This window comes from Erithacus rubecula, assembly GCF_903797595.1.
Source record: "Erithacus rubecula genome assembly, chromosome: 24".
Classification (NCBI taxonomy): domain Eukaryota; kingdom Metazoa; phylum Chordata; class Aves; order Passeriformes; family Muscicapidae; genus Erithacus; species Erithacus rubecula.
Window position 1 is genome coordinate 4,427,778 of NC_136676.1, and position 23,716 is coordinate 4,451,493.

General features: G+C 48.0%; 3 protein-coding genes across 8 annotated transcripts in view; 1 reads left to right on the plus strand and 2 right to left on the minus strand.

Annotated features, from left to right (window-relative positions):
* TP73 (tumor protein p73) overlaps nt 1-4,407 on the minus strand; it is a 31,979-nt gene extending 27,572 nt beyond the window's left edge. Inside the window, exon 1 of one of the 3 annotated variants that reach the window (XM_079325978.1) lies at nt 4,348-4,407. In XM_079325978.1, coding sequence (XP_079182104.1) covers nt 4,348-4,379 — 32 coding nt within the window. In that variant the 5' untranslated portion in view covers nt 4,380-4,407. Of the gene's footprint in view, nt 1-1,021; nt 1,153-4,347 lie in introns of those variants that run through there. The other 2 variants (XM_079325980.1, XM_079325981.1) reach the window with 2 other exon arrangements.
* WRAP73 (WD repeat containing, antisense to TP73) lies at nt 2,800-19,744 on the plus strand. Of its 3 annotated transcripts, none has more exons than XR_013776757.1 (12): nt 2,804-2,972; nt 3,850-4,002; nt 4,512-4,628; nt 10,642-10,714; nt 11,509-11,612; nt 12,398-12,484; nt 13,009-13,143; nt 13,230-13,307; nt 14,574-14,679; nt 15,150-15,275; nt 15,911-16,131; nt 17,881-19,744. XR_013776757.1 is itself a non-coding variant. In XM_079325990.1 (12 exons), exons 1-12 carry the CDS (start codon nt 2,904-2,906, stop codon nt 17,997-17,999), a joined length of 1,359 nt encoding a protein of 452 aa, XP_079182116.1. In that variant the 5' UTR covers nt 2,808-2,903; the 3' UTR covers nt 18,000-19,744. The 3 variants fall into 3 exon arrangements, 2 of the variants coding, with proteins under 2 accessions (XP_079182117.1, XP_079182116.1); XM_079325990.1 differs by having other exon boundaries at nt 2,808-2,972; nt 15,940-16,131; XM_079325991.1 differs by lacking the exon at nt 14,574-14,679 and having other exon boundaries at nt 2,800-2,972.
* On the minus strand, nt 18,727-22,753 carry TPRG1L (tumor protein p63 regulated 1 like). 2 transcript variants are annotated; one of them, XM_079325997.1, is made up of 6 exons: nt 22,334-22,753; nt 22,163-22,254; nt 21,521-21,697; nt 20,787-20,940; nt 19,841-20,066; nt 18,727-19,615 (listed from the first exon to the last, which is right to left on the minus strand). In XM_079325997.1, the coding sequence occupies exons 1-5, from the start codon at nt 22,736-22,738 to the stop codon at nt 19,872-19,874; spliced, it is 1,023 nt and encodes a 340-aa protein (XP_079182123.1). In that variant the 5' UTR covers nt 22,739-22,753; the 3' UTR covers nt 18,727-19,615; nt 19,841-19,871. The 2 variants fall into 2 exon arrangements, with proteins under 2 accessions (XP_079182123.1, XP_079182122.1); XM_079325996.1 differs by having other exon boundaries at nt 18,727-20,066.
* Between the last annotated feature and the right edge of the window lie 963 nt (nt 22,754-23,716).

Here is a 23,716-nt window from a genome sequence, read left to right on the forward strand (position 1 = left end):
ACCCGAATAAATTATTAGAATGGCTATAAACTCAACTTTTTAAATCGTAATAAGGATGGTGGAGGGCACCGTGGGCTCTCCCTGCTGGGATCACTGCCTGCCCCACTGAGTTTCTGTTCTCTCTGGAAGGAGCATCTTTGACCTCACTATCAACTTTAGGGCTCAGGTTCAGCCCCAGAAATGCTCAGTATTTGTTATCACTGGTGTCCTGCATAACAGCCCAGAAAGAAACATGACAGAGTTTTGCAGCCACCTTAAAGAGAGATAAATGCACAAACCCCATGTAACAGGGCTATGACTAATTCTCAAGGACTCTCTGGGAGAGCAGGACTTCTGAGAGCTGTTTCCAGCTCTCACATGGAGCTGCTCTATGACTTGGGAGTTGGCTCGGGACCTTCTCTCCCCCGCACAACGAGACCCACCAGGCTCATCCTACAAACAACTTAATGTTTCCAAAAATGCTGCCCGTCCCACGGTACCAACGCTGCCCTGTGCTATCATTCCTTTGTCCTGGATTGTTAAATTCACACCTGCAAAATGAGGTTTGTAAAAGCAGTGGAGAGCAAGTGAACTTTCCTACAGCACTTTGAATATCAGGACCTGTGTGGTCCAGCAGCTTATCAACAATTTTCTTTCCGAGGAAGAGGCAGGTTGGACAGAAATCCTCTCTGGCTGCATCACTGACAGCAGCTTGTGAAGGGGCAGGAGGATGAGCTGCTGCTCCCTGTCCCTCCTTGGCAGCCCAGCCCCAGTACAAGGACCTGGGGCAGCCAGCCCATGCATCCCACCAGGATCCAGCCCCTCCATTGTTTCTCCCATTCAAGACTCCTCCAAAACTGCTTTCACTCCAAAGTTAAAGCACTTGGGAGCAAACTTCCCAAGACACTTTAATATTGTCACAAGCCCAAGAAGCAAAGTGGCCTCAAATCACCTCCCAGCTTTCCGAAGAGGGTCGTGAGAGAAACTCACACACCCAGAGCAAGGGGTTTCCTTTAATAGCTTTTTTTTTTTTCCTTCCTACCTGAGTTTTGAGTTCCCCCGGAGGTCTCCCGCAGACAGGAGTGGCCTGGGATTGAGGATCTACGTTATTTACTGCACTACCCAGGAGTAGCGTCCCGGTCGCCAAGGCAATGACATTGGAGCTGCTGAAAGCTGCGTGAAAAGTGAGGCAAAAGCTCCTGCGCTCCTTCCTGGAATAGGAGGCAGTTGCAAGGGGGTGGGGAGTGCTCAGCCAAGCGTGCCAGGGAATTAAAGCTGGTCACAAAAGTGACGCCGGGGGCAAGTTGGCTGCAAGAGTGGTGGCCAGCCGGCAGCACAGTCACAGAATCAGGGGATGGTTGGGGTCGGAGGGGAGCTTAAAGATCGCCTCCTTCCACCCCTGCCATGGCAGGGACACTTTCCACTAGCCCAGGTTGCTCCAATGCCCGTCCAACCTGGCCTTGGACACTTCCAGGGATGGGACACCCAGCACAGGACGCTCAGTGTAGATCAGGGAGGTTCTCCCCATCATCAGGTTGGTGTTTTGAGCAGATTTTATGTTTAGATAGATCATCTCTCCTGGGGGGTCAGGAAGGGCTCTGAGATTTTCTGCTGCTTCCCCCCGGGGACAGCGACTCGCTAAGGCACACGAACAGGGGTGATGAGTGAAGGCTGAACATCTGAGAATAAAAAACATCACCCACAGGCTCATTATGGACTCACAGACACCCTGTCACACTGACACCCCCTCACAAAGCCCCGTGTCACTGGTCACTTGCCCTTGGCCTCTGGGGTGATCACTGCTCGTGTTCAGGTCCCCTGTGGCCACTCGGGGGTCAGCAAACACCCCCTGCCCACAGGCACCCCCACATCCCACGGGGGGCAGGCGGTGAGGGCAGAGCAGCTGTCACATCTGTCCCTCTGCTGTGGGGACAGAAAACCGATGCATTCACCCCCCCAAAAAACACATCGGTGGGGCCGCAACCAGCTTTTGGAACCCAGATAATCCGTCATGAAATCAAGATTCGAATCCTCAAAACCTCTGATCGTGAGGTTTATTTTTAAGTGGTGGTGACTGTGGCCCCCAAACAGGGAGGGGGGTCCCAGCAGGAGCCAGGCTGCTGCCACCCAAAAATCCAGGGGTACAGAGCGTGGGGTGGAGGGGAGGCAGCTGTGCATCCCCCCGGCTGTTCAGCGGGGAAGACATGAGACATTAGACAGTTTTGGGGACACTGAGTGTGTTTTGGGAACACAGCACTCCTGTCACCCTCCTCGTTCCCCCTTGGCTCTTCTGCTCCCTGGCAGACGGCTGCACAGGGAGGGGGCTGTTTCCCAAAGGAAGATGCTCCCTAAGAGGAGTTATCTGGGATCTGCCCTTTCCCTGGTGTGCTGTATTTATTTATGTTTCTTTTTTATTATTACTGATTGATTCCAGTCAGTTCACATCCTTTTTACTGTGGGGTATCTCTATTGCAATTGTTAGTTCTCCGTCCTGTCCGGGGAATCTGGCGGGACATTCCACCTGTGCTGCCGTTGCCGTCGGTAATTAGCCGGTAGTGATTAGCCAGAAGTACTGATTAATTAGCCAGAAGGGCTGCTCCGGGCGCGGGACGCTGCCCGCGGAAAGGCGCCAGATTGAGGGAGGGTTCCCTGAGGATAGCGAGAGGAGGGGGAGCCCGCCCCTCAGCTCATTAACCGCGTCATTACCCGGCTCATTAGCGGCTCATTTGCATACCAACGCAGCTCCTTTCCCGCGCGCTTCCCGCCGCCGGGCGCCCCCTGACGGGCCGGCGCAGGGACCACAACTCCCGGCGCGCCCCGCGGCGGCCCCTCCGGCTGCCCCGCCTCTTCCGGCGGGCCCCGGCCGAGCGGAGCGGGGCGGGCGGAGCGCGGCGGGTTCGAATCCCGGCGGCGCCGCGCCCGCCATGAACTTCTCGGAGCTCTTCAAGCTCTCGGGGCTCCTGGGCCGCTTCTCCCCCGACGGAAAATGCCTGGTGAGTGCCGGCCGCGGCCGGAGGGGCCGCGCGGCCCGGGACGGGGCGGTTGGCGGGGCCCCCGAGCGGCTGCGGCGCGGGGCTCCCGGGCAGGGCCGGGCTGAGGGCGGACGCGGAGCGATGGAGCCCCGGAGCCTGCGGGCCTGAGCTCAGAGCTGCTGCCGAGAGGCTTTGGGGCTGTGAGCGTCCATACCGGAGACCTGAGCTAGGTTAAATTAACCGTAATTAGTTAGATGAGTTAGTACTTTAGATTAAGTAGTACCTGAAGGGAGGCTACAGGAAAGATGGAGGCGACTCTTTACAGCGCTTTGGAGAGGCAGGGCAAGGGAGAACAGCTCTCAGCAGGGTTGGATGGATGAAGTTTAAAGTCCCTCCCAACCCAAACCATTCTGGGATTCTATGAAATAAAATAACTTATAGGACAGAAAGTAATTTTATAAAAACTGCAGTGATGAAATCAAGGAGGATTCTATTTATTATTGTAAAACCCCCTTTCCCCCAGGGTTAGTTCTCACTGTAGTTTGTAGTGGAGCTCATTGTATGCAGAATAGACTTACAGAATCCTAGACTGGTTTGGAGTGCAAGGAACTTTAAAGCTCATCTAGTTCATAGCCCCTGCCATGGGCAGGGATACCTTCCACTATCCCAGGTTACTCCAAGCCCTGTCCAACCTCACCTTGGACATTTCCAGGATCCAGAGGCAGCCACAGCTTCTCTGGGCAACCTGTGCCAGTAGCTCACCACCCACAGGCAGGATTTTATTTTTATAATACAACATTGACCTTCTCTGAACTAACCCTGGGCTGGCAGTGAGGCTGGCAGGGCTGGGCTCTCCATCCAGGATCCCAGCTCAGCTCAGCCCTGTCGCTGTCCCCAGGCCTCGTCCATACAGCACCGCCTGGTGGTTCGGGATGCCAGCTCCCTGCAGATCCTCCAGCTCTACACCTGCCTGGACCAGATCCAGTACATCGAGTGGTCATCAGACTCCCTGTTCATCCTGTGTGCCATGTACAAGCGGGGCATTGTCCAGGTGAGGGATTCCTGCTGGCACCTGGGTGTGGGTGAGTGCTTAACAGCCAGCACTAGGCTGAGGTTTTGCTGAAGCGCCTGTTATTGATAACACAGTTAGAGGATAACCCAGCATACCAGGATTTTGAAAGCCAGGACAAACATCTTAGTGTTAAAAAGAATCTTTAGGATAAAAATATCTAGCAAAGCAGACCAGAACTGGAGATTATCATACCAGTTTCTTACTGCAGTACGAAATAAGTAACATGCAAACTTGTTAAATAAAACGCTGGATATTCAGAATATTTGTCACAGAAGAAAAACCACCCCCACATCATTTGCCATTTCCATGAGGTGTAAGACTCACTTTTGCAGCGGGATCCAGCGCCAGTCCTTCATGGCTGCGGCTGCTTGGGTGTTCCTGAGCTCCCTGAGGGGGGATGCTCCCTGCTGTCAGCTGCAGGGCTCTGGATGAGCAGAGGTTTGGATGAGCTGATGTTTCCTGCTCTGTCTGGTTGCTCCCTGCCCCAGGTCTGGTCCCTGGAGCAGCCGGACTGGCACTGTAAGATCGACGAGGGCTCGGCGGGATTGGTGGCTTCATGCTGGAGTCCGGACGGGCGTCACATCCTCAACACCACCGAGTTCCATGTGAGTCTGCAGGCAGGGCTGCTCCCCTCGGTGTCAGATGTTGCTGTCTGCCCTTTGACTTCCTAAAATAACCCAAAGCCCTTAAAGCTGCAGCGGTGGTGGAGAGCACGGATGCAGCTCTGTACTCCTGTGTGTAACTCAGCTGGATTCCAGGTTAGGTGTTGGTTATTCCACTAACATTTTGTCCTCTTGCTTCTGGTGATAAAAGAGAAAATGGACACTTAAATTTGAAGGTAAAATTATGTGGTTTAGAACTTATCCTCGTGTTTTTGATGGCATTCATCGAAGCAGTCTTAGAAATTTAATATGTTGCTTGTATGGTGAGAAAAGCTCAGGATTTCTAGTTAAAAAAACTCCAACTATAAACATTTCAGAGTGATTTTAAATTAAAACTTACAGGTTTATGTTTATTGACCTATGAGATGAGATTTAGATCTAGATCCTGGAAATATTTTCCCAGTTGTTTGACTTGACACACAGCAGCCAGACTGCTGGTGGAACCACTAACACCTTTAATGCTTATTAAGACTCCTACTGGGGAATGCTACAAATGTAGATTCCAAATTGGTTTGTGGATGATTGGTTTGTTGGAAGGCTTGTGGATTCTGACTCTTCCACTTTTTTGGATTAGAGCTGATGATTCCTGTTATTCAGTGAAACATTGAAGGGTCAGAAAATAGCCAAGAACAGCAAGTGAGACACTTTCTCTTTGTGCTTACTCTTTCCAAACCTGTGGAAGGGTTTTAGGTGACAGGGTCTTGTGCCATGACACTGGTTAGCACAGAATTCACATGCTGCAGTGCAAGATTCCCCCTTTTTTTGGGCAAATCTCAGTGTTAATGGGATATTGCTGTGGACTCTGCCATGTGTATCACTCTAGATAGGAGTGACAACTTTAGACCTTGGTTTTCACAGGTATGAATTACCTTGATAGCAGCAATAAAAATTAAAAACAAGCCCAGAATTCCAGCCTGGAGGCAGTGCAGTCATCCCTGCTGGTCAGGCAGCTGCAGAGGAGGCAGAGCTGCAGGCTGGGGCTGTGTGAGGCTCTCAGAGAGGATCTCCTGGCACGTGCCTGTGGGGGTGGACCAGTGAGGATTTATTGCCTCCCAACAGAACTGGGTTTGACCTTAGAGGATTTCATTAAGCCTTTGCCAAGTTGGCATCTGTGTTGGGATAAGTTTCCTTTCCAGCTGTAAACAGGTTGCTAAATTAGCTGTTGTCAGACAGCTGCTGTGGTTGGAGCTGTGTTTATTCCCTCCCTGCTAAATCCACAGTCTGGGGGGATGGATGTGGGCAGTGCTCAGGATATTTAATATCAGTGTGTTATCAAATCCAGTGATTGCCTGGAGGGTTTGGGGGTTCCCTGGGCTTTGGTCACTTCCAAACAGAACCAAGTAACCACTCATTTTTGTTATTCCTCAGGTCAGTTGTGTGAACTCCACTGAGAGCTCACAAGGAACTTTCTTATTCCCTGAGTTTTTTAAAGGTTATGGTTGTGCTAATTTCTTTATAGCAATCTGTACTTACCAGTGCCTCAGAAAAATCATTACAGAATCCCTACAACTACAGAATAGTTGGGGTTGGAAGTGGCCTCTGGAGATCTTCCCATCCAACCCCCCTGCCAATGCAGGGTCACCTGGAGCTGGTGACACAGGAAAGCATCCAGGTGGGTTTGGAATGTCTCCAGACAGGGAGACTCCACACCCTCCCTGGAAAGCTGCTCCAGTGCTCTGCCACCCTCCATGGAAAGAAATTCTTCCTCATGTTGAGGTGAACTTGTTGTGTTTTAGTTTATGGCCATTACTCCTTGTCCTGTCACTGGCACCTAAAAAAGGAGCCTGGCACTCTGACACATGGAATTCATCAGCTAATTTGTAGGGTTTCTTTGTGGTCAGTGTTCCTCCTCTACTGAAATCCACTCTGGAAGTCAGTTCCACATTATCAGAGTGTCCTGTGGAAGGTGTTGAACTCCATGTGACTCATTCCACTGCCTTTGTTCCACCAGAATTTAGAGGCACAGGTAGAGCTTAACCAACAGCTGCAGGGGAAGGATCTGAAGGAAAGCAAATGGATTCTCTTCACATTTCTGAAAGTGCTCAAAGCCAGGTTGGACAGGGCTTGGAGCAGCCTGCTCTAGTGGAAAGTGTCCCTGCCCATGAGAGGGGGTGGGATAAGATGAGCTTTAAGGTCCCTTCCAACTCAAGCCATCCTGGCATTTTGTGATTCTCTGCTTCCTCATGACCTTCATGTTTTGGGATAGATAGTGTGAAGATGTTCTGGAGTGTTTCTCTGAAGAGCTATGCTTATAAACTACATACTTTGCACTTTGTCTCATTCCATGTCAGGTCCTTAAGCATTAAGGAGCTTCTCTGGAACTGCAGCAGCAGGGAGAAGTGTGTGTTTCTGTGTGTATCCCAGCTAATCCTTAGTAACTGTGCGTGGCTGCATTGGCTGAAAAATGCTTCCTGGCTAGGAATGTACTCTGAATAATCTCCTGAAATCCAGTGCTGACAGACACTGCTATGTAAGGGGCCAAGTGACCCAGTCAAGTCTGGGACAAGAGTTGACAGTCATTTGAGCTGTAGGTTGTTTAAAAGTGTGTTTTTGTCTGCTGAAAATCACCAGTCCTACACCTGCCTGGAGCTGTCAACATCGGCCGTGGTCCTGGGCCCAGCACTGGAGACTGTTTATCACGTTACCATCTAAATACTTTTTATTTCTCAGCTGTTTTGGGGCTATTTTAAAAATGCTTCTGCTTTTGGTTTGTTTTTCCACTGCAAAACAACAGCTGAAAACTTCTCAGACACCATTATTGTGAGGATTTGAATTTGACAACTCCACTCAGTCGAGTCATCTGTGCTGAAGAGAAAGTATCCCCCAAAATGAGCAGTGGAGAAGGGCTTGCTGCAGACTTGACTGACCATGGGCTGTTCTCCTATAAAAACAATTGTCCCTTCTCCATGAATTCCCTGAGAAAGGCAATGAGCAGCAATGGAAATTTCCTGTCATTTTCGAAGTGTTTGGTTTCTTTTCTCACCCTCCGTGTTTAGTGTTTCTGTTGCTCCTGATCCTGTCTGCAAGCTGTGACATAATCCTCCTAATCTTCTTCATCATTTATGTTGGCAATGTAAATGGAATTGTGGAATGTTCCAGGTGGGAATATGAAGGTTTTCCCTTTCTGTCACAATTCAGTTGTAAACACAATGTTAAGGGAAGTTAAGCACATAATGTGAGTTTCTCTGTAGGAATGTCTGAATGGCCATAAATGGAACAACAGAAAAGGATCCTAGTTTGCAGCACCTGTAGGGGAGAGACTGAAGTTGAACAGACAAAGAAGGACAGGATGAGAGGACACAGCCTCAAGTTCTGCCAGGGGAGGGTCAGGTTGGACATCAGGAGGAATTTCTTCATGGAAAAGGTGGTCAGGCATTGGAAGGCACTGCTCAGGGTGGCAGTGGAGTCCCCATTCCTGGAGGTGGCACTTGGTGCTCTGGGCTGGGTGACAAGGTGGGGATCAGGCACAGGTTAGATTGGACTTGATGATCCTGGTGGTCTTTTCCAACCTTAATCCATGAGCCTCAGGCAGGGCAGAGGTGACAGTGGGAGCTCAGCACGGGATGTGCTGTGTCCCATCTCCAGAGATCTGAGTGCTCTGGAGTCAACATAAGCAGCAAGGTGTTGCCTTCTGAGGCTTGGAGCAGACAGTGGATGGAAGAGTGTTTGATGCCCAGCAGGCCTGGGGAGCTGTTCAGGAGGCTGAGTAGCAGCACTCAGATGCCTTTGTCAGGAAAAATGATGATCCAGCCCTCAGCATTCAAAGCCTGCAGCTGCTAAGCTTGTATTAAGTGGCTGGGGAATGTGTGCTGTGTGTTTTACTCAGGGGAGGCAGGGCAGCCAGTGCATTTAGGGCTGCAATTAATAGTCCTCAGCAGCATTTCAGTGCTGCAGTTGCTGCAGAAGAATGTGTGGAGGCATTGTGTTGGTATTTTTAAAGTAAATCTTGCCTGAGGAGCAGACTGACAGGGCTGGGTTTGGGTGGCCGGAAATGAGCGGCCCCAGGGATAAAAGTTGATTAATGTTCATCCTGTGGATTCCTCCAGCAGCTGCTGAACTTACAGGAGGAGGTTCTGCCCCTCTGCCCTGGCCAGGTGAGACCCCACCTGCAGAGCTGCCTCCAGCATAGAAGTGGCCTGGAGCTCCTGGGGAGAGTCCAGAGGAGGCCCCAGGATGAGCAGAGGGATGGAGCAGCTCTGCTGTGGGGAAAGGCTGGCAGAGCTGGGATTGTCCAGCCTGGAGAGGAGAAGCTTTGGAGTGACCTCAGTGTGGCCTGAAGGGAACTTACAGGAAAGGTGGAGAGAGACAGTTTCCAAGGGCCTGGAGTGACAGGACAAGGGGGAATGGCTTGACATTGACAGAGGGCAGGGTTAGGTGAGATACTGGGAAGAAATCCTTCCCTGTGAGGTTGGACAGGGCATGGAGCAACTTGGAATACTGGAAAGTCTGTGTCCATTGCAGGGGTGAGGCAAGATGAGCTTTAAGGTCCCTTCCAGCCCAAACCATTCTATGATTCCATGGGTGTTATTTCCTCAAGTCTCAGCAGTTTGTCTGACAAACAGACAAAGGCAGAAGGGGCTGTTTGGGATGCTATGGCTTCTGATGGGGAGGCAGTGTTTGTTGGGATTCTGAAGCTTGGTTTGAACTCTGTAAATCCCTTGAATTGTGCTTCCCACCAAAATTGATCTTGTCAACATGGGAAAAACCTCCAACTTCTGTTGCAGCACAGAGCCTGCAATGTTACCAATGAAGCAGCTCCATAGGCTGCTCCCTCAGGATCCTTTGTCACCAGTGAACAGTGCCAGGTTCTTCAGGGAAGGAGAAAGTGTGTTGAGGACAAACCTGCAAAAAGGTGTAGGAGACCCTTCCTCCCAAGACCACTGGGATGCTGCTGGGCTGTGTGGGAGGAGAGGAAATGGGGACAATGCTGGCATTTTGCATAATGGATCAGAATTATTTTTAGTGTTCAATAGTTCAGGGAAAGGCACCTTTGTAATGGAGGTGCTTCACTGCAAAAAGTCCTACCTGTAGCTCTTCCTTGGTTCAACAAAATGCAGGAAAACACAAGTTAACCCTGGAAACATAGCTTGCTCCATCTCCAAATGCACAGGTTCACGTGCCATGCTGGTGAGTGCCCGTGTGTCTGGGGCTGCCGTTGCTAAGGGAGGGGGAGTATTTGTTTTTAATTGGGTAATGTGCAGATGGCAAAGCACAGCCTGGAGTGCAGCTGTGACCTTGGGGAGCTGTGGGGAGGCTGGCTCTGCAGCTGCCTGCCCTCTCTGCAGCTCTTGGTGCTTGTGGAGGCACAGTTCTCCAGAAATCCCCCAAACACCAGTGTAAAGCCTTGCTTTGCATAGCAGGTTTTGGGTGTCTGAATTTTTCAGTAATTCTGTAAGGGTGCCTCCTTGTGTGTGCCTGAGGAGGGAAGAACAAAACACAAACCAGCCATCAAAGCTGAGGGTTTCTAAATGTTGTAAAATACAGCTCAGTGTTCACACTTGGTAGCCTTTTCCCAAGGGATGCAATGTTCTGAAAGGGCTGTAACTTGTCATAAAGGCAGGACAGTCCCCATCTCTTCTCCAGATTCTGTGATGAATTTTTCTAACTGCAAAGTGACTCTGGGCAATAGATTGGGAAGACATCCAATGCTAATGTCAGGAACTTCAGTGTTTCTGAAGAGGTTTTCTCCATGTCAGTGGTGTGAATATTGAATCCCCATCTACCCTTGTAAGCTTAGGGTAAATTCCCTGCTAACTGCCAGAAACTGGCAAAGAATTCCTTATAGCTGCTTCCCAGGACATTGTGTTCTACAAAATAGCTGCAGAATTAATTAATCACAGAAGCTTCATTGATCTACTTTGTGTTGCTGAATTAGCTTGATGTTTTCCTATTAATTCTTTTTTTTTTTTGTTTAATCTACAAAAATAACCAAAACTGCTCCCTGTCTCTGTGCCAGCTACGAATCACGGTGTGGTCCTTGTGCACCAAGTCTGTGTCTTACATCAAGTACCCCAAAGCATGCCAGCAAGGTAAGTGTCACAAACCTATCTGGGAATGCTTCTTTAATGTGGCAGAAAGGGAAAATTATTTAATTTTGATGACAAACCCCATGTTTGGTCCTGTCCCTTCTGAGCAGCACCTGCAGCCAGATTGTGGTGTCTGAGTGAAGGATTCCAGCTGATCCATGTGCCTGCTCTTCACATGTGTACCTGTGTTGTGTTTGCCTCTGAGGGATCCTTTAAGACATTAAATTATGCTGGATTTGTTCTCAATGAAAAGCATTAATTCAATGTGACTTTTGTCATCTTCTGCATATGGAAAGGCTGGAAAGGAAAGCTTGTGTCAGGACTGTCAGGCCACATGGCTGTGGTGAGCAGTTTCCTGCCCAAGGCTTGTATCCCAGAGATGACAAAGACAATTATGTATTCCATGTAAAATTCAAGAGGATGGGGAGCAATGCCTGGGAGCTGGTGGAGACCCCATGGTTGCATAACTGATCCATTTAGCCAGGCTAAATGAAGTGGTTATTTGAAATCTGTTGGGTTTATATAACAACTGTCAGTGATTAGATGTGTTTTGCAGCACACTGGAGCTCTGCATCCTGAGAAATTGTACATTCCAAGCTGAAAAACTGCTGACACAGTGAATCAGCAACACTGTGCTTTGCCTTGATTAATATGACCTTCTGTGAAGAGATTCAGTCTCCTCTTTTATTTCTGCTTTGAATTGGGAGTAACTGATCCTTGCTGAAGCTTCATCAGCTCTTCTGCCTTGTTGTCTGATTCCTGTTTAAGCCAGTTTTAATGGCTGTGTCCCGTGGCAGGGATGGCTTTCACCAAGGACGGGCGCTACATGGCCGTGGCGGAGCGACGCGACTGCAAAGATTTCATCAGCATCTTCGTCTGCAACAACTGGCAGCTCCTCAGGGTAAGCTCTGCCTCTCCTCCCACTCTGCTGGGGAGGATTCCTGCACACAGTGCACACTACTCCATTAGTAGCAATGAGAGTAGTAAGTGCTTGGTGCTTGAGCTGTGATATAACCTGTTCACACATGGGATCAGTCCATGGAGGGTGGCATTGGCCATGGGCTGGATCTGAGCAATTAAACTTCACAAAAAACTTGTCTGTATGTTGTCTCACCTCTAATTTGGGAATTCTGAGCCTCACCAGAAGCTGAGAGAAAGTTTGGGAAATACCACTAAATGTTTGTCATGTTCCTGAGCTCTTCCCTAATGAACCCTGTAGTGGGAGCTGTGGCTGCCCCATCCCTGGAAGTGTCCAAGGCCAGGCTGGATGGAGCTTGGAGCAGTGTGGGATAGTGGAAAGTGTTCCTACCCATAGAATGAGATGAGCTCTAAGGTCCCTTCCAGCTTAGACTATTCTGGAATTATGTGATCCTATCCTGGGCTTTAAGACAAGGAATTAGGCTTCTCGGATTTTGGACTGATTCAGTGTAATTTAATTTTCTTATTAAATGCTGTTCATTTGAAGGTACAGAAACTTTTAGCTTTTCCGTAGAGGGGATCAAAGATCCACTGAATGCAGCATGTATTACAAGAGGAAATATTTTTGTTGCTACTCTGGCATATGAAAAGCTCTTTTGTGTTTGTGGTAGCCCTTGAAAGGTTAGAACTGAACATTCTGTCAACTTAGGTGCAACAGGATTTGTTGATATATTTCAAATGGTTTTGTGGTTTCTCTTTTGTGGGCAGCATTTTGACACCGAAACCCAGGATCTGTTTGGGATTGAGTGGGCTCCCAATGGCTGTGTGCTGGCAGCATGGGACACATGCCTGGAGGTAGGAGGAAAACCAGATTATTTTCTTGAAGAGTTCAAGCTGGTCTTTGGCCATCACGTGTAAAGCAGTGACTAAAATAATTTGTGTTTAAAACGTTTCTTTTGAACATAAAAGGATGTGATTCCAGCTGTTGTTAAATATTACACTTGTACTGGAGATGGGTGTCCTTGCAAGTGGGTGTCACTGTTCTGTAAACCTTCAATGACAGCAAATTATTTCTAATTTATCTTGCAAAAAAAAAAAAAGAGTGGTAAACATTGCAGAAGCTGCTGTTGAAATAATGGAAAAATAATAATGGAAAAATAATAATGGAAGAATGTAAGAGTCTTCTACAGCTTTACTAACATTGCAGTGCACAATGATTTTACATTAATGAAATTACTCATCCAAAAAGAGAGCAAGGAAGCCTCTTAACTCACAGATGAGAGACCATTTGTACTTGCTGCTTGTTAAGCAGGCATTCTGGCAGGGGTGATGTGGTTTCCAGCAGCACTGCTGGGTTTGAGTGGCCCTGTCTGTTGCAGTACAAGGTGCTGCTGTACTCCCTGGACGGGCGGCTGCTCTCCTCCTACCGCGCCTACGAGTGGCCCCTGGGCGTCAAATCCATCGCCTGGAGTCCCAGCAGCCAGTTCCTGGCCATTGGCAGCTTTGATGAAAAGGTGAGCAATGTTTCCTGCTTCTTTTATCTAAATCACTCAGAGAACTTTGCCCTAACAGTCTCCCCTTGCCACGTTCCCTGAGCCAGGTGCGTATCCTGAACCACGTGACGTGGAAGAAGATCACAGAGTTTGACCATCCAGCAACCATTTCCAGCAAAAAGACTGTAAGTGTGGATGCCAAATCCATGGAGTCCTTAGCAGAGCTTGGGTGCTGCTGTTTGTATCTGAAAGATGCTGATTAATTCATTGCATTCTGGATAAATGAGTTTTTTTCCTGCTTTTTCACCCACTAGGGTTGGGAAATTGTATGGCAACCTGGGAATGTAACAAAAATGTGGGAATCCTTTCCAATTTGCTGGAATATGTGTCTGTGATCATCTCACTTGAGCAGTAATAGATTCTCAGATGCTCCTGTCACGTGCCAGTGTATTTTGGTGTAGGGGGTGGCTGCATTACTGATTTGGGTGTGCAGCTGATGGCAAACTAAAAACTGAACAGGAGAGATTTGTCTCAGCTTTATACAATTCCTAACTTTAAACAGTGCTGGAACTGGATTGTGTTTAAATTTTCCATCCTGTGTGGACAGGCTCATCCAGCTCACCTAAAGGGCATTTCCTGAAACATCTGTCAGCATTGATTTTTATCCTTTATACCTGTACCTGCAAGGCCTGACAGATTCTGGGCTGTTGGCAGCAGGTGCAGAGCTGCTGTTCCCAAAATCCTGAGCTGATCTCATCCCTGGAGGTAACAAGAACAGTGTGTGATGCTGTTTGCCATTGCAGAGGGACTGAACAGACCCCCTGGAACAGTTTGTGTGTAAGCCTGCAATATTCACATGACACTACCTCTTAACAGGAGCAAGGCACAAGCCATTAAAGCACCTCAGCAAAGCTTCTCACAGCTGAAAAATGCCTTAACTTCCAGTTAGGTGTAAAATATGTCATGGAAAACAAATGGAAATAGCTCTGTTAATCTCCACTACACAGACAGGAATTGCAGTTGCTGTGTTTTATGTGTGCTTGTGTTTGGGAATATGTTGCAGGCACACTGAAATATTTTTGCTATTTTCCTTCTGCAGTGCTGCACTGTGTGATAGAATCAAATTAAAGATTTCTGGTTGCAAAAATGAGATTTATGTTCAACTGTAATGGGGATGATCTAATTTGCTGTCAGAAATAATGGATGAGGTGCACTCCCTCAGACTTATTCTTGGGAGTGTTTTTCCTGGTCACAGTTCCAAGTGGCCCATGATTCACTGGGAATACTGGATTCTAGATCTGCCTGCTGAAGCCCTTTCCTCTGTTGATGAACCAGGGGATGCTGAGATTACTAAATGTGCAAATGAGCCAGTGGGATGTGGGTGTTTGGTAACAGCCCATGTTCAAACTCTCTGAGGCCCTTCTGTAGAGCTCTCACTTGTTTCTTTGTAGATTGTGTATAAAGAAGTGGAGAAATCCCCAACTGTTGACACAGAGAGACTTACTTTCCCTCCAACAAGAGCATTGGCTAGTTCTCTCTTCAGCACACAGAGTAAATGTAAGCCAAAGTTTACTCAAACCAGACACTTGAGTTTGCCTGGGGAAGTCTTTAAATAAACATTGTAGGTGAACTCTGCCCCTTGAATGGTGGAACAGATCCTCTGGATGTTCTCTATGGCAGTAAAAATCACTCTCAGTCTTTGTGACACTGTAAATCACTTTTGGTTAGCAGTGTTTGAAATATTAGTTAAAAGGTAGTAGAAAAATTAATCTCTCTTCATTTTCCTGATTTAATCTCAGTCTTGCCTGAATTTCCAGCCTTTCCTTTTCTGTAGGAGGGCAGGAATAATAGTAGGGTGGCTGTGTGAAGATGTGATATCTTAAAGCAATTGAAATTTTGATTGGAACATCTTGGAGAAGAGTAAAATATGGTCCTGTCACTTCAGAGATGAGGGGTTTTAACAGTTGGATGTAAGTTTGTTGTCCATCCAGGCTCACTTAGTGAAAAACTTTTATTTCCCATTCCAGATGACATTTCCCAGGTGCCAGTTTCTTTACAGTACATCAAACCAGTTGCTGACAGGGCAAATCCCAAAGTGGGAGTTGGGATGTTGGCCTTCAGTGCAGATAACTGTTTCCTGGCAACCAAAAATGGTGAGTTCCTACTGCCCTGCCTTAGAGGGGAAACCATGTGGGGCATGTGGGGGTTTCCTTAGGAGAAATGATCCTTTGCACTATAAAAAGAGTCATGGGCCTGTAAAATCAGCTCTGAGATATGTAACTACAGAGGAATCCCAGCCTGCCTTCTAGTTGTGTTAACTATTGTGAGCTGCCAGAACTGCTGATCAGGGTATGAACTCAGCTTTGGCTTTGTATTTAATGAAAATACTGGGGGTTTATGTTTCTTCAAGTTAGTGTGAGCTCACTGTATTGAAAATGAAACAAATCTTCCCACTTAACAGCCTGGATCTCTTAAAATGCAGAACTCTGCACAACCCATAGCAGGAAGAATTCTGACTTCCTGAAGAGTGAAAGTCATGGAATTAATGTTCCATTTTTCCCTTTGGTCCTGAGGATGCCTAAACTCAGTCATCAGACAGACTAATGTGCTAAAAGCCAGGAAAGGACTGGGAGATGGACTAGATCACTTTTACCCTTTTTTGCAATATTTCCAAGACTGCGTATTTCCTGAAAGCTCAAGTAGTGCTAACCCTGGGGTGTACATAAAGATTTGTATTGTACGAATTTGTTAATTTAGAAAAACCAAGCACAATCCTTTTATCCTCCAGCTGTCACACAGTTGCTGTTTCCCCTGCAGACAACATTCCCAACGCTGTGTGGATCTGGGACATCCGGAAGCTGAAGCTGTCAGTGGTGCTGGAGCAGCTGTGCACCATCCAGGGCTTCCAGTGGGACCCCTGCCAGCCCCGCCTGGCTGTGTGCACAGGCAGCAGCAGAGTCTACCTGTGGACCCCAGGTGGCTGTGTGGTTGTTCAGGTGCCTGGGGAAGGTGAGCAGCAGCTGCCACAACCTTTCAGCCACTGCTCAGGTTTGAAACTTTCTGTGATGAAAGCTTGTCTTGGTTTGAAGGACAGGTGTCTGCCAATAAAGGCAGGTAAAGATATGGGAATTAGGAATAACAGTTCTTTACTAGGAAAATTAAAATAGAAATATAGTATTATTATAGTATTAATTATAGGATTATTATAATTAACAATCCCAAAGCACTGCCAGAGTCAGAATCCAAGCTGACACCCATCAGTCAGTCAGGGTGGTGGCAGCAGTCCCATTCAATGGTGCTGCATCCTCCTGCAGGGGCAGATGTGGTTCAGCTGGAGCAGTGCTCCTGGAGAAGGTGCAGTTTCCTCTGAAGGTCCAGGGATGATGTGGAAAGGTCTGGCTTTCCTCTGGAATCCAGTGGAAAGAAGGTCCCTTGGTGTCCAAAATCTGTTTTTATCTAGGTAGGAAAGGCTTGGCTCCTCCCCTGGCTGGAGCATCTCCCAGTGGGATGATGGAATTTTATCAGTCATGCACTGGGACTCACTGGCCATTAACAGGAGATATCTCCTGGAGGGAGGATGGGCTGTGGAAAGATAAAGATGATTGCCCAGCTGGTTTAAAGATGGCCCATTAGCAGAGAATGTGTGCCAGGAGATAAAGATCACTGCCACACCCAGTTTTAAACAATGATCCATTAACAGGAGATATCTCCCACAGGGATAAGGGTCACTGCCACACCCAGTTTGTAACAATGGTCCATTAACAGGTGATACCTCCTGGATGGAGGGTGGGTCATGGGAAAGATAAAGATGATTGCCCAGCTGGTTTAAAGATGGCCCATTAGCAGATAATATGTGCCAGGAGATCAGGGTCACTGCCCCACCTGGCTGCAGCAGATGGGGACAGAATTCACATTTATGGCCACATCAACCCAACACAAAGCCTGAAGCCTGAGAGTTTTAAACTTTCTGTGCTTTCTGACACTGACCCCCAAAAGAGCATTACTTTTGACTTGAGGCCTTGGAGAAGGCTTCCAAATTTGAGTGATAGCATTAGAATCACTGATGTGTAGTTAGAATAGAAATGTGTAATTTCACATAATAAAGAGTTTAAAATTTGAGGTTTTAAGATATAGTAATAAGTATAAGACAAGATAAAAGTTCTTGGATGTTGTCTCTTCTTGTTCCTTCTTCTACATGATTTCAGGTAGTAGTTTTTAAATTGGATAATTAGTACCGCAGTGCTAATTAAACAATAAATAATAAATAATTAAACAAGTGTTCAATTAAGTAAAAAATATAAATAAAATAAATTTTAGCTTTTAATTAGCTAATTAAATCTTAAAATATCTTGTAACTAGCTAAATTCACCTCCATTTTCTCACTTCTGACTTAATAACTGAAAGTACTAAAGAACTCTCTATACTTTAAATAAAATTTAATAAACAACCAAGTCCAAAGGAAAAAATCCATCTCTCAAACATTCAATCCTAATTCTAAATAAAAACAACAAAAAGAAATTAATCACTGTCACTCAGTGACAAAATACTATTCCATTTATAAATTGATATAAGTGTTGTCCTGGCAATAGCTCAGGTGTGCTCTTGGAGCTGCTTAAAAATTGTTTTTTTCACCCTTGGGCAAAGAGGAATTCATAGTGAGACACAGGAAGGGATTTGTGTGGCTGGTTCCAGCTGCCTTTTCCTCCAGCAGGAGGATGAGCTCCAGCTCCTTGCTGACACTCTGATCTCTCCCCTCAGGTGATTTCCAGATCACATCTATCTCCTGGCATTGCAGTGGGGACTCCATGCTGCTCCTGAGTAAGGAGAACTTCTGTGTGTGTTACTTGGAAAGAGAAGAGGTAAAATATAAGAACTAAAATGCATTAAAAACGCTCCCAAGTCTGAGGAAGAAAGAGGAAAGGAGTCAAAACCTGTTGCCCAGTCTGAAGTGTTTGTATTTATAAGTTATTTATTTGAAGGAGCTCCAAGCTCAGTGTGTGAAATACTATGACTGCATTTGAATGAAGTGAAGGAATGAGTGTCTATTGCAAAAATCCCTGAGTATTGATGGAGTTGATCATCTCTTTTTCAACTCTGAACCCTTATTTTCTAAGACTGTAGCATTGTGTGTATATAATGTATAGCTATTATTTAAATTTTCTATTTCCAATAAATATTTTGATAGATACAAACTATAAACCTGCACCTCTGCACTTGAAAGTCTGTTTCAGTGTGATCAGTGATGTGATGTAGTGATTTTTCCCAGCACAAAGAAACTGTTACTTGCACACAAATTATTTTGGGTGACAGTAACTGTGTCTGGGCCACCATGGATTTATTACATGGAATCTTTATCAGAAGGATCACAATTGATACTTCAGGATGCTGAATTACAGGTAACTGAAATAGGAGTTTTTGTCCAACTCTGGTGCCAAATAGGAGAGGATGGTTTGGCAGGGAAGGAGCAGTTGGATATCCTTCCTTGTTTTCCCCTGTGTCCTTCCAAAGAGGGAGCCTCTTGTTTAGGAATTTACTGGATATTTTTTTCTTTTGCTTCCTAATTTCACAGCCTCAGTCTCCAGAAAATGAAGAATGAATACCAAGTAGGAGTTGAAATTTAACTTTACTGCAAGGTTAATGAAAATTGAACAGGTAACTTAGAAAATACATGGAGAAGCTTGAAAAGCTGGAGTCAGGACAGACTGTAACAGGAGTTTCACAAACACTCACCTACATTATGGTAAAAAACCCCACAACTGCAGCACAGTGTTCATCCAGCAGATAAATGCTCTGATAAAAGGGCATGGAGAGAAGGTCATGCATAAGGAAAAATCTTGTTAGAGTCACCTCCTGAGCAATTACAGCTGTAATCTCTTGGGCTGCTTCTGAATTTCATCCCTGGATGAGAGGTTCAGAGCAGGAATGTACAAACCAAGGCTGACACATAGTGCTGAAAGTTTTCTGTCTCTATTAAAAAGTCCTGGCCCACACTAGAGTAGATTTAAGAAAAATGGAGAGTATCAATCTAACCAAAATATAATTCCTTTTCAGTTCTACAAAGAACAACTTTGAAGGCAAATGTGTTTTTGAGGCTTTTGGCAATGTTCTCTCACAACAGTCTTTATTCTGTGACTGCAGCAAAGAAACAGAGGAAGTTTCAGTAGGTTCTCAGAGGGATTTTTACAAGAAGCTCAGAAATGCATATTGAGTTCACAAACTGCTGCTGAGCAGGTGTAACAGTGCAGCTTTAGCAAAAGCCAGCAAATACTGTTAAAGTCTGACTGACAGCTTTGAAAATTCCTAACAGGCATTAATCAGAGCACTGAGATCATGGTGATTGGAACAGCAATTCCTCTTAAACAACACAGAGCAGTCCCAAGCACACGACAGGATGTACACAGGGATACAGCAGGGCTGTGGCACAAAGGTTCTGCTGTGCACTGGGGGTTGCAGCAGCTTCCAGTGGCACTTCATGGACTGGGAGGAGCAGGCACTGGGAAACAGAACACATCACTGCTCACTCACCCTGCCTAAGGACCAGTGAGGGCTGTCAATCAGCTACAAAATACAAGACTGACACCACCCTGTGTCTGCTTCAAATCCAACCTGTGTATTCCCTAAACCACCTGGGAACTGTCCTACAACCTCCCCATTTCCTTCTCTTTATCACGTGCTCTGCCCTCAGCACCCCCTCCCCAGGGCACCACCAGCAACTCACTTGCCCTTGAACAGGTGACACGCCAGGGGGTTTAAAATCCAATTCTGCCTCTTGTCATGGAGTATCCCAGCTTGGCCTCGTTGTTGATGAAGGACATCAGTCCCAGGTAGGTCTCGATGAGGATGGGCCGCTCCAGCACCAACACCCCATTAGCACTTCCTGGCACTGGGCCCTCCTTGTGGGCTTTCTTCACAGCCTGGATCAGCTGTGTTTGAAAGTTTTCCAGCTGGAAGAAAAGAAATCACCTTACTTTGGCATTGTTTTACCAACTGTTAAGCAGCTGCTGATAGGGAATGCTGAAGGATTAGTATTAGAGCTGTAGCTGTCAGGGCTCTATGGGCTGTCATAGTCACAGTCTGATATTTAACCTCAGTTAAATTCAGTTACTTTGACACAGGGCACTGCTGATGTGTGACTTGGAACAGGGTAGCGATTTATCAGTGACCAGGTGTTTATTTCTGACAGTGGTTCTGCCCTGATCACTGATGTGTTAATAGATGCTTAATAGTGTTCTAATTTGAGGCAAACCCTCAGAGGGAATCACCTATTACAAAAAGAAGAGAGAACCACCTTGGTGAAGGTTTTCAGTGAGCAATTAAACCATCTGTTAATTAGCTGGCAGTCCTAGATGAAAAGTCCATCATCAGTCAGGTAAGTAAGAGCAGAAACAGCCCAAGGTCCATTTGCTTTTGGGTTTTACACAACTCTGCACCTTTGGATGTTTTGGCTTTGTGTTTCAGCCAGTTACAGTTGGCTGGCAAAGGTGGGCAGTGGGGGCCACCCTGCAAGTGAAAATTTGGAGACTGGGAAAATGGAGCTCCAGCTCTAAGTTCTACCTCTGATGTAACTGATTTTGTTTAATTGATGTATTGCTGAAGAATAACCCAAGTTGTGACCACCCTACGAGGTCAGTGAGCTGCCTGGAGCAGCAGAGGCTGTTCCTTACCCGGCACAGGGATGAGATCTTCTCATCAGCATCTGCCATGGGGTGCTCAGTGAAGGTCATGTAGGGGATGTTGGTGGACCAGGGGTTCCACCTGTTGATGAAGGAGGCACGGCTCTGCTTGTCCCACTGGATGCGGATACCAACACCTTCCCTCCTGCCAGTGCACAATCAACAGGGTGAAACTTCCCAGGCTTTGGGCAAGGTTGACCAAAAATGTTCTGTCTGAAAAAGACCTACTTGAAACTAGAAGCTATCTTGAAATACAAGTGATAGTAAATTTTACTGTAGGCAAGAAATGTAATAATTCAGCCCCTGAAGCATGCAAGGGGACATTCTTCTGAGCTGAGAGCAAGAAGATGAAGCACCTGGGACACCCTGGGTATCCTTCACAGCCTGTGACAGCCCCTGGGTACAGGGATCCTGCCACTCAACAGCTTTCTACTCATGATGAAGTGATGTTACTACTACTTACTGCATTATGTAATGGTCATGAGTTTCTGCTCCCAAATCTACTCATTTTATCTTGAAAGTCCTTGAGCAACTTGCTGTTTGTGCAACTACTCACCATCCCAACAAACCAGCAGCTACCCTGAGGTATTCTAAAAAAGCTTCAGGAATTGTTTGCAAAGTTAAGCAAGCAAAATGAAGAATTCTCAGACCATTCCAGTGGTCAGGCTGACAGCTCAATCTGTTCCAAATAACTGCAGGACTTACACGTGACTGTGGCTGCTTACTTGTTCAGAGATTTGGGTGGGAACTGAAACTCCCCCACGGAGATGGTGTCCACAGCACTGAGGGCAATCCTGGTCACATGCTGGCACTGCAGGCTGATGAAGTTGTACTTGCAGACCAGGAGGGACCAGTCTGTGATGAGGACAAGGCGCTCCTTCTCATTGTTCCAGTGGTCGATTCTGGGCAGAGAACACGACTGAGCTTTAAGTGGTTTTTACTCCTGGCTAGAAACACTCAAGAGCTTGGCAGCAGGGAGAGTCGCTGAGGAGAACAAATCTGAAGTCTTGGCAGTGCTGTGTTTTGCGTTGCAGCTTTTGTTTTGCATCAGCAGGGACGGTGCAGGGTTGGGAGTCTGTGCCCTGCTGCACACACGGGGCTTTGGGTCAGTTTGTTAAAGCTACGCCTGCGTTTTTCTGCACGAGTGCGTTCTCTGGGGGACTGGATTTCCTAAGGGGTTAACGCGGGAGCGCTGGTCTAGAGCTGGAGAGCTGAGTTGTAAATAATGATGGCTGCAGCCAGCCTGGGCCATTCCTGGCCTTAATATCCACCAGGTTTAATACAGATTTGCGCTGTAAGATGCGCGGCTCTGGACCAACCCCGGCTCTGACCTCCCGCCGCCCGCCCCATCCCGCGGCGGAACTCACTCGGTGAGCAGCCACACGCTCTGCACCTCCCCGTCCTCGGCGGGCAGCACGACCACCCGGATCTCGCTGACCGCCTGCTCGATGGTGCCGGGCTGCGGGGGAGAAGGCGGAGGCGGTCAGGGGGTGCGGACCGGGCCCGGACCGCCCCCGCTGCCCTCCCTCCGTGCGCACCCGGAACACGAAGTACTGGCGGAGGCGGCCGGCGCGGCCCGCGGTGCGCACGCTGAGCGGCCGCAGCGTCTGCCGGGCGGGCGGCACGGCCGGCTCGAAGGGCGGCCCCGCTGCCCCCGGCACCAGCGTGGCGGCCCCGGGGCTGCCGGGGCTGCCGGGGCCGCCGGCCGGGCCGGGCTCGTCCGCGTCCCGCAGCTGCAGCATCGCCGGGAGGGCGCTCGGAGCCTTCCGGGGCGGAGCGGGGCGGGCGGAGCGCCCGGGGCCGCCTCTCGCTGAGCTCCGCTCCGTGCCGGGCCGGGCCGGGCCGCGAGGCGGCACTGCAGCCCCGCCCGGGATGCTCGGCGGGTGCCCGGCCTGCGGGATGCGGGATGCGGGATGCGGGCCCTGGGTATCGCGTGTTGTCATCGTCACTCACCGGCGGCTGCTGGGACCGTCACCATCGCACACCTGGCGCTGTACAAAGAGGAGAGTGCTGTCACCATCGCTCGCTCAGAGCTGATGAGGAGCCAGGTACCATCGCTGTCACATGCCCAGGGTTGTGTCAGGTGCTGTGAGCATGGGACACCTGGGTTGTACAAGGTATCAGGTGCTGTCACCATCACACAGCAGGGCTATCTTGTATCACTGTCCCCTGCCCAGAGCTGTGTTGGGTCCCAGATGGCATCACTGTCACACACTGGGGCTGCACTGGGTACTGTCACCATCACAAACCTGGGGCTGTACCAAGTGTTGGGTGCTGTCACTGTCCCCTGCCCAGAGCTCTATCAGGTACCAGGTGTCATCACTGTCACACACCTGGGGCTGTATAAGGTCCCAGGTGCCACGACAGTTGCACACACACAGGTATATGAGGCCTGTCTCAGCTCTGCTGTGGATTTTCAGGGCGAAGAACCCACACACATCACACAATGTACAGTGGGAGGCCCTGAGCTCAGCCAAAATGATGCTCTGCTCTGCCCAGGTGGTCTGGGCAAGACTCATATACCCACAAAGGAACAAGAACAGAAGCCAGGCAGAGCTGCTGTGAAGCAGATCTGGGTCAGATGTGCAAGATCCCCACATATCATCAGGACAGAGCTCAGGAAGGTACCAGAGCAGTGTGGGATAGAGACAGGATTGTGCATGGAGAGCCCTGGCGCCCATATCACATCCAGCACGCTTGATAGGGAAGATTAAATAATGCTGGGGAATGAATGGCATGTTAATGTTTCGGTTTCTGTGGTCTCTGGCATGACTGCAGATATTATCATCAGTATTTATGGAGCTGTATCATATCTTGGACCATTTTCAGGGCTGTTTTACCCAGAGCCAGAGGATGACAGCCTCGGTGGGCGGCTGTGCTGGGAAATGATATAAAATTGAAAACATACTAAATTGACTTCA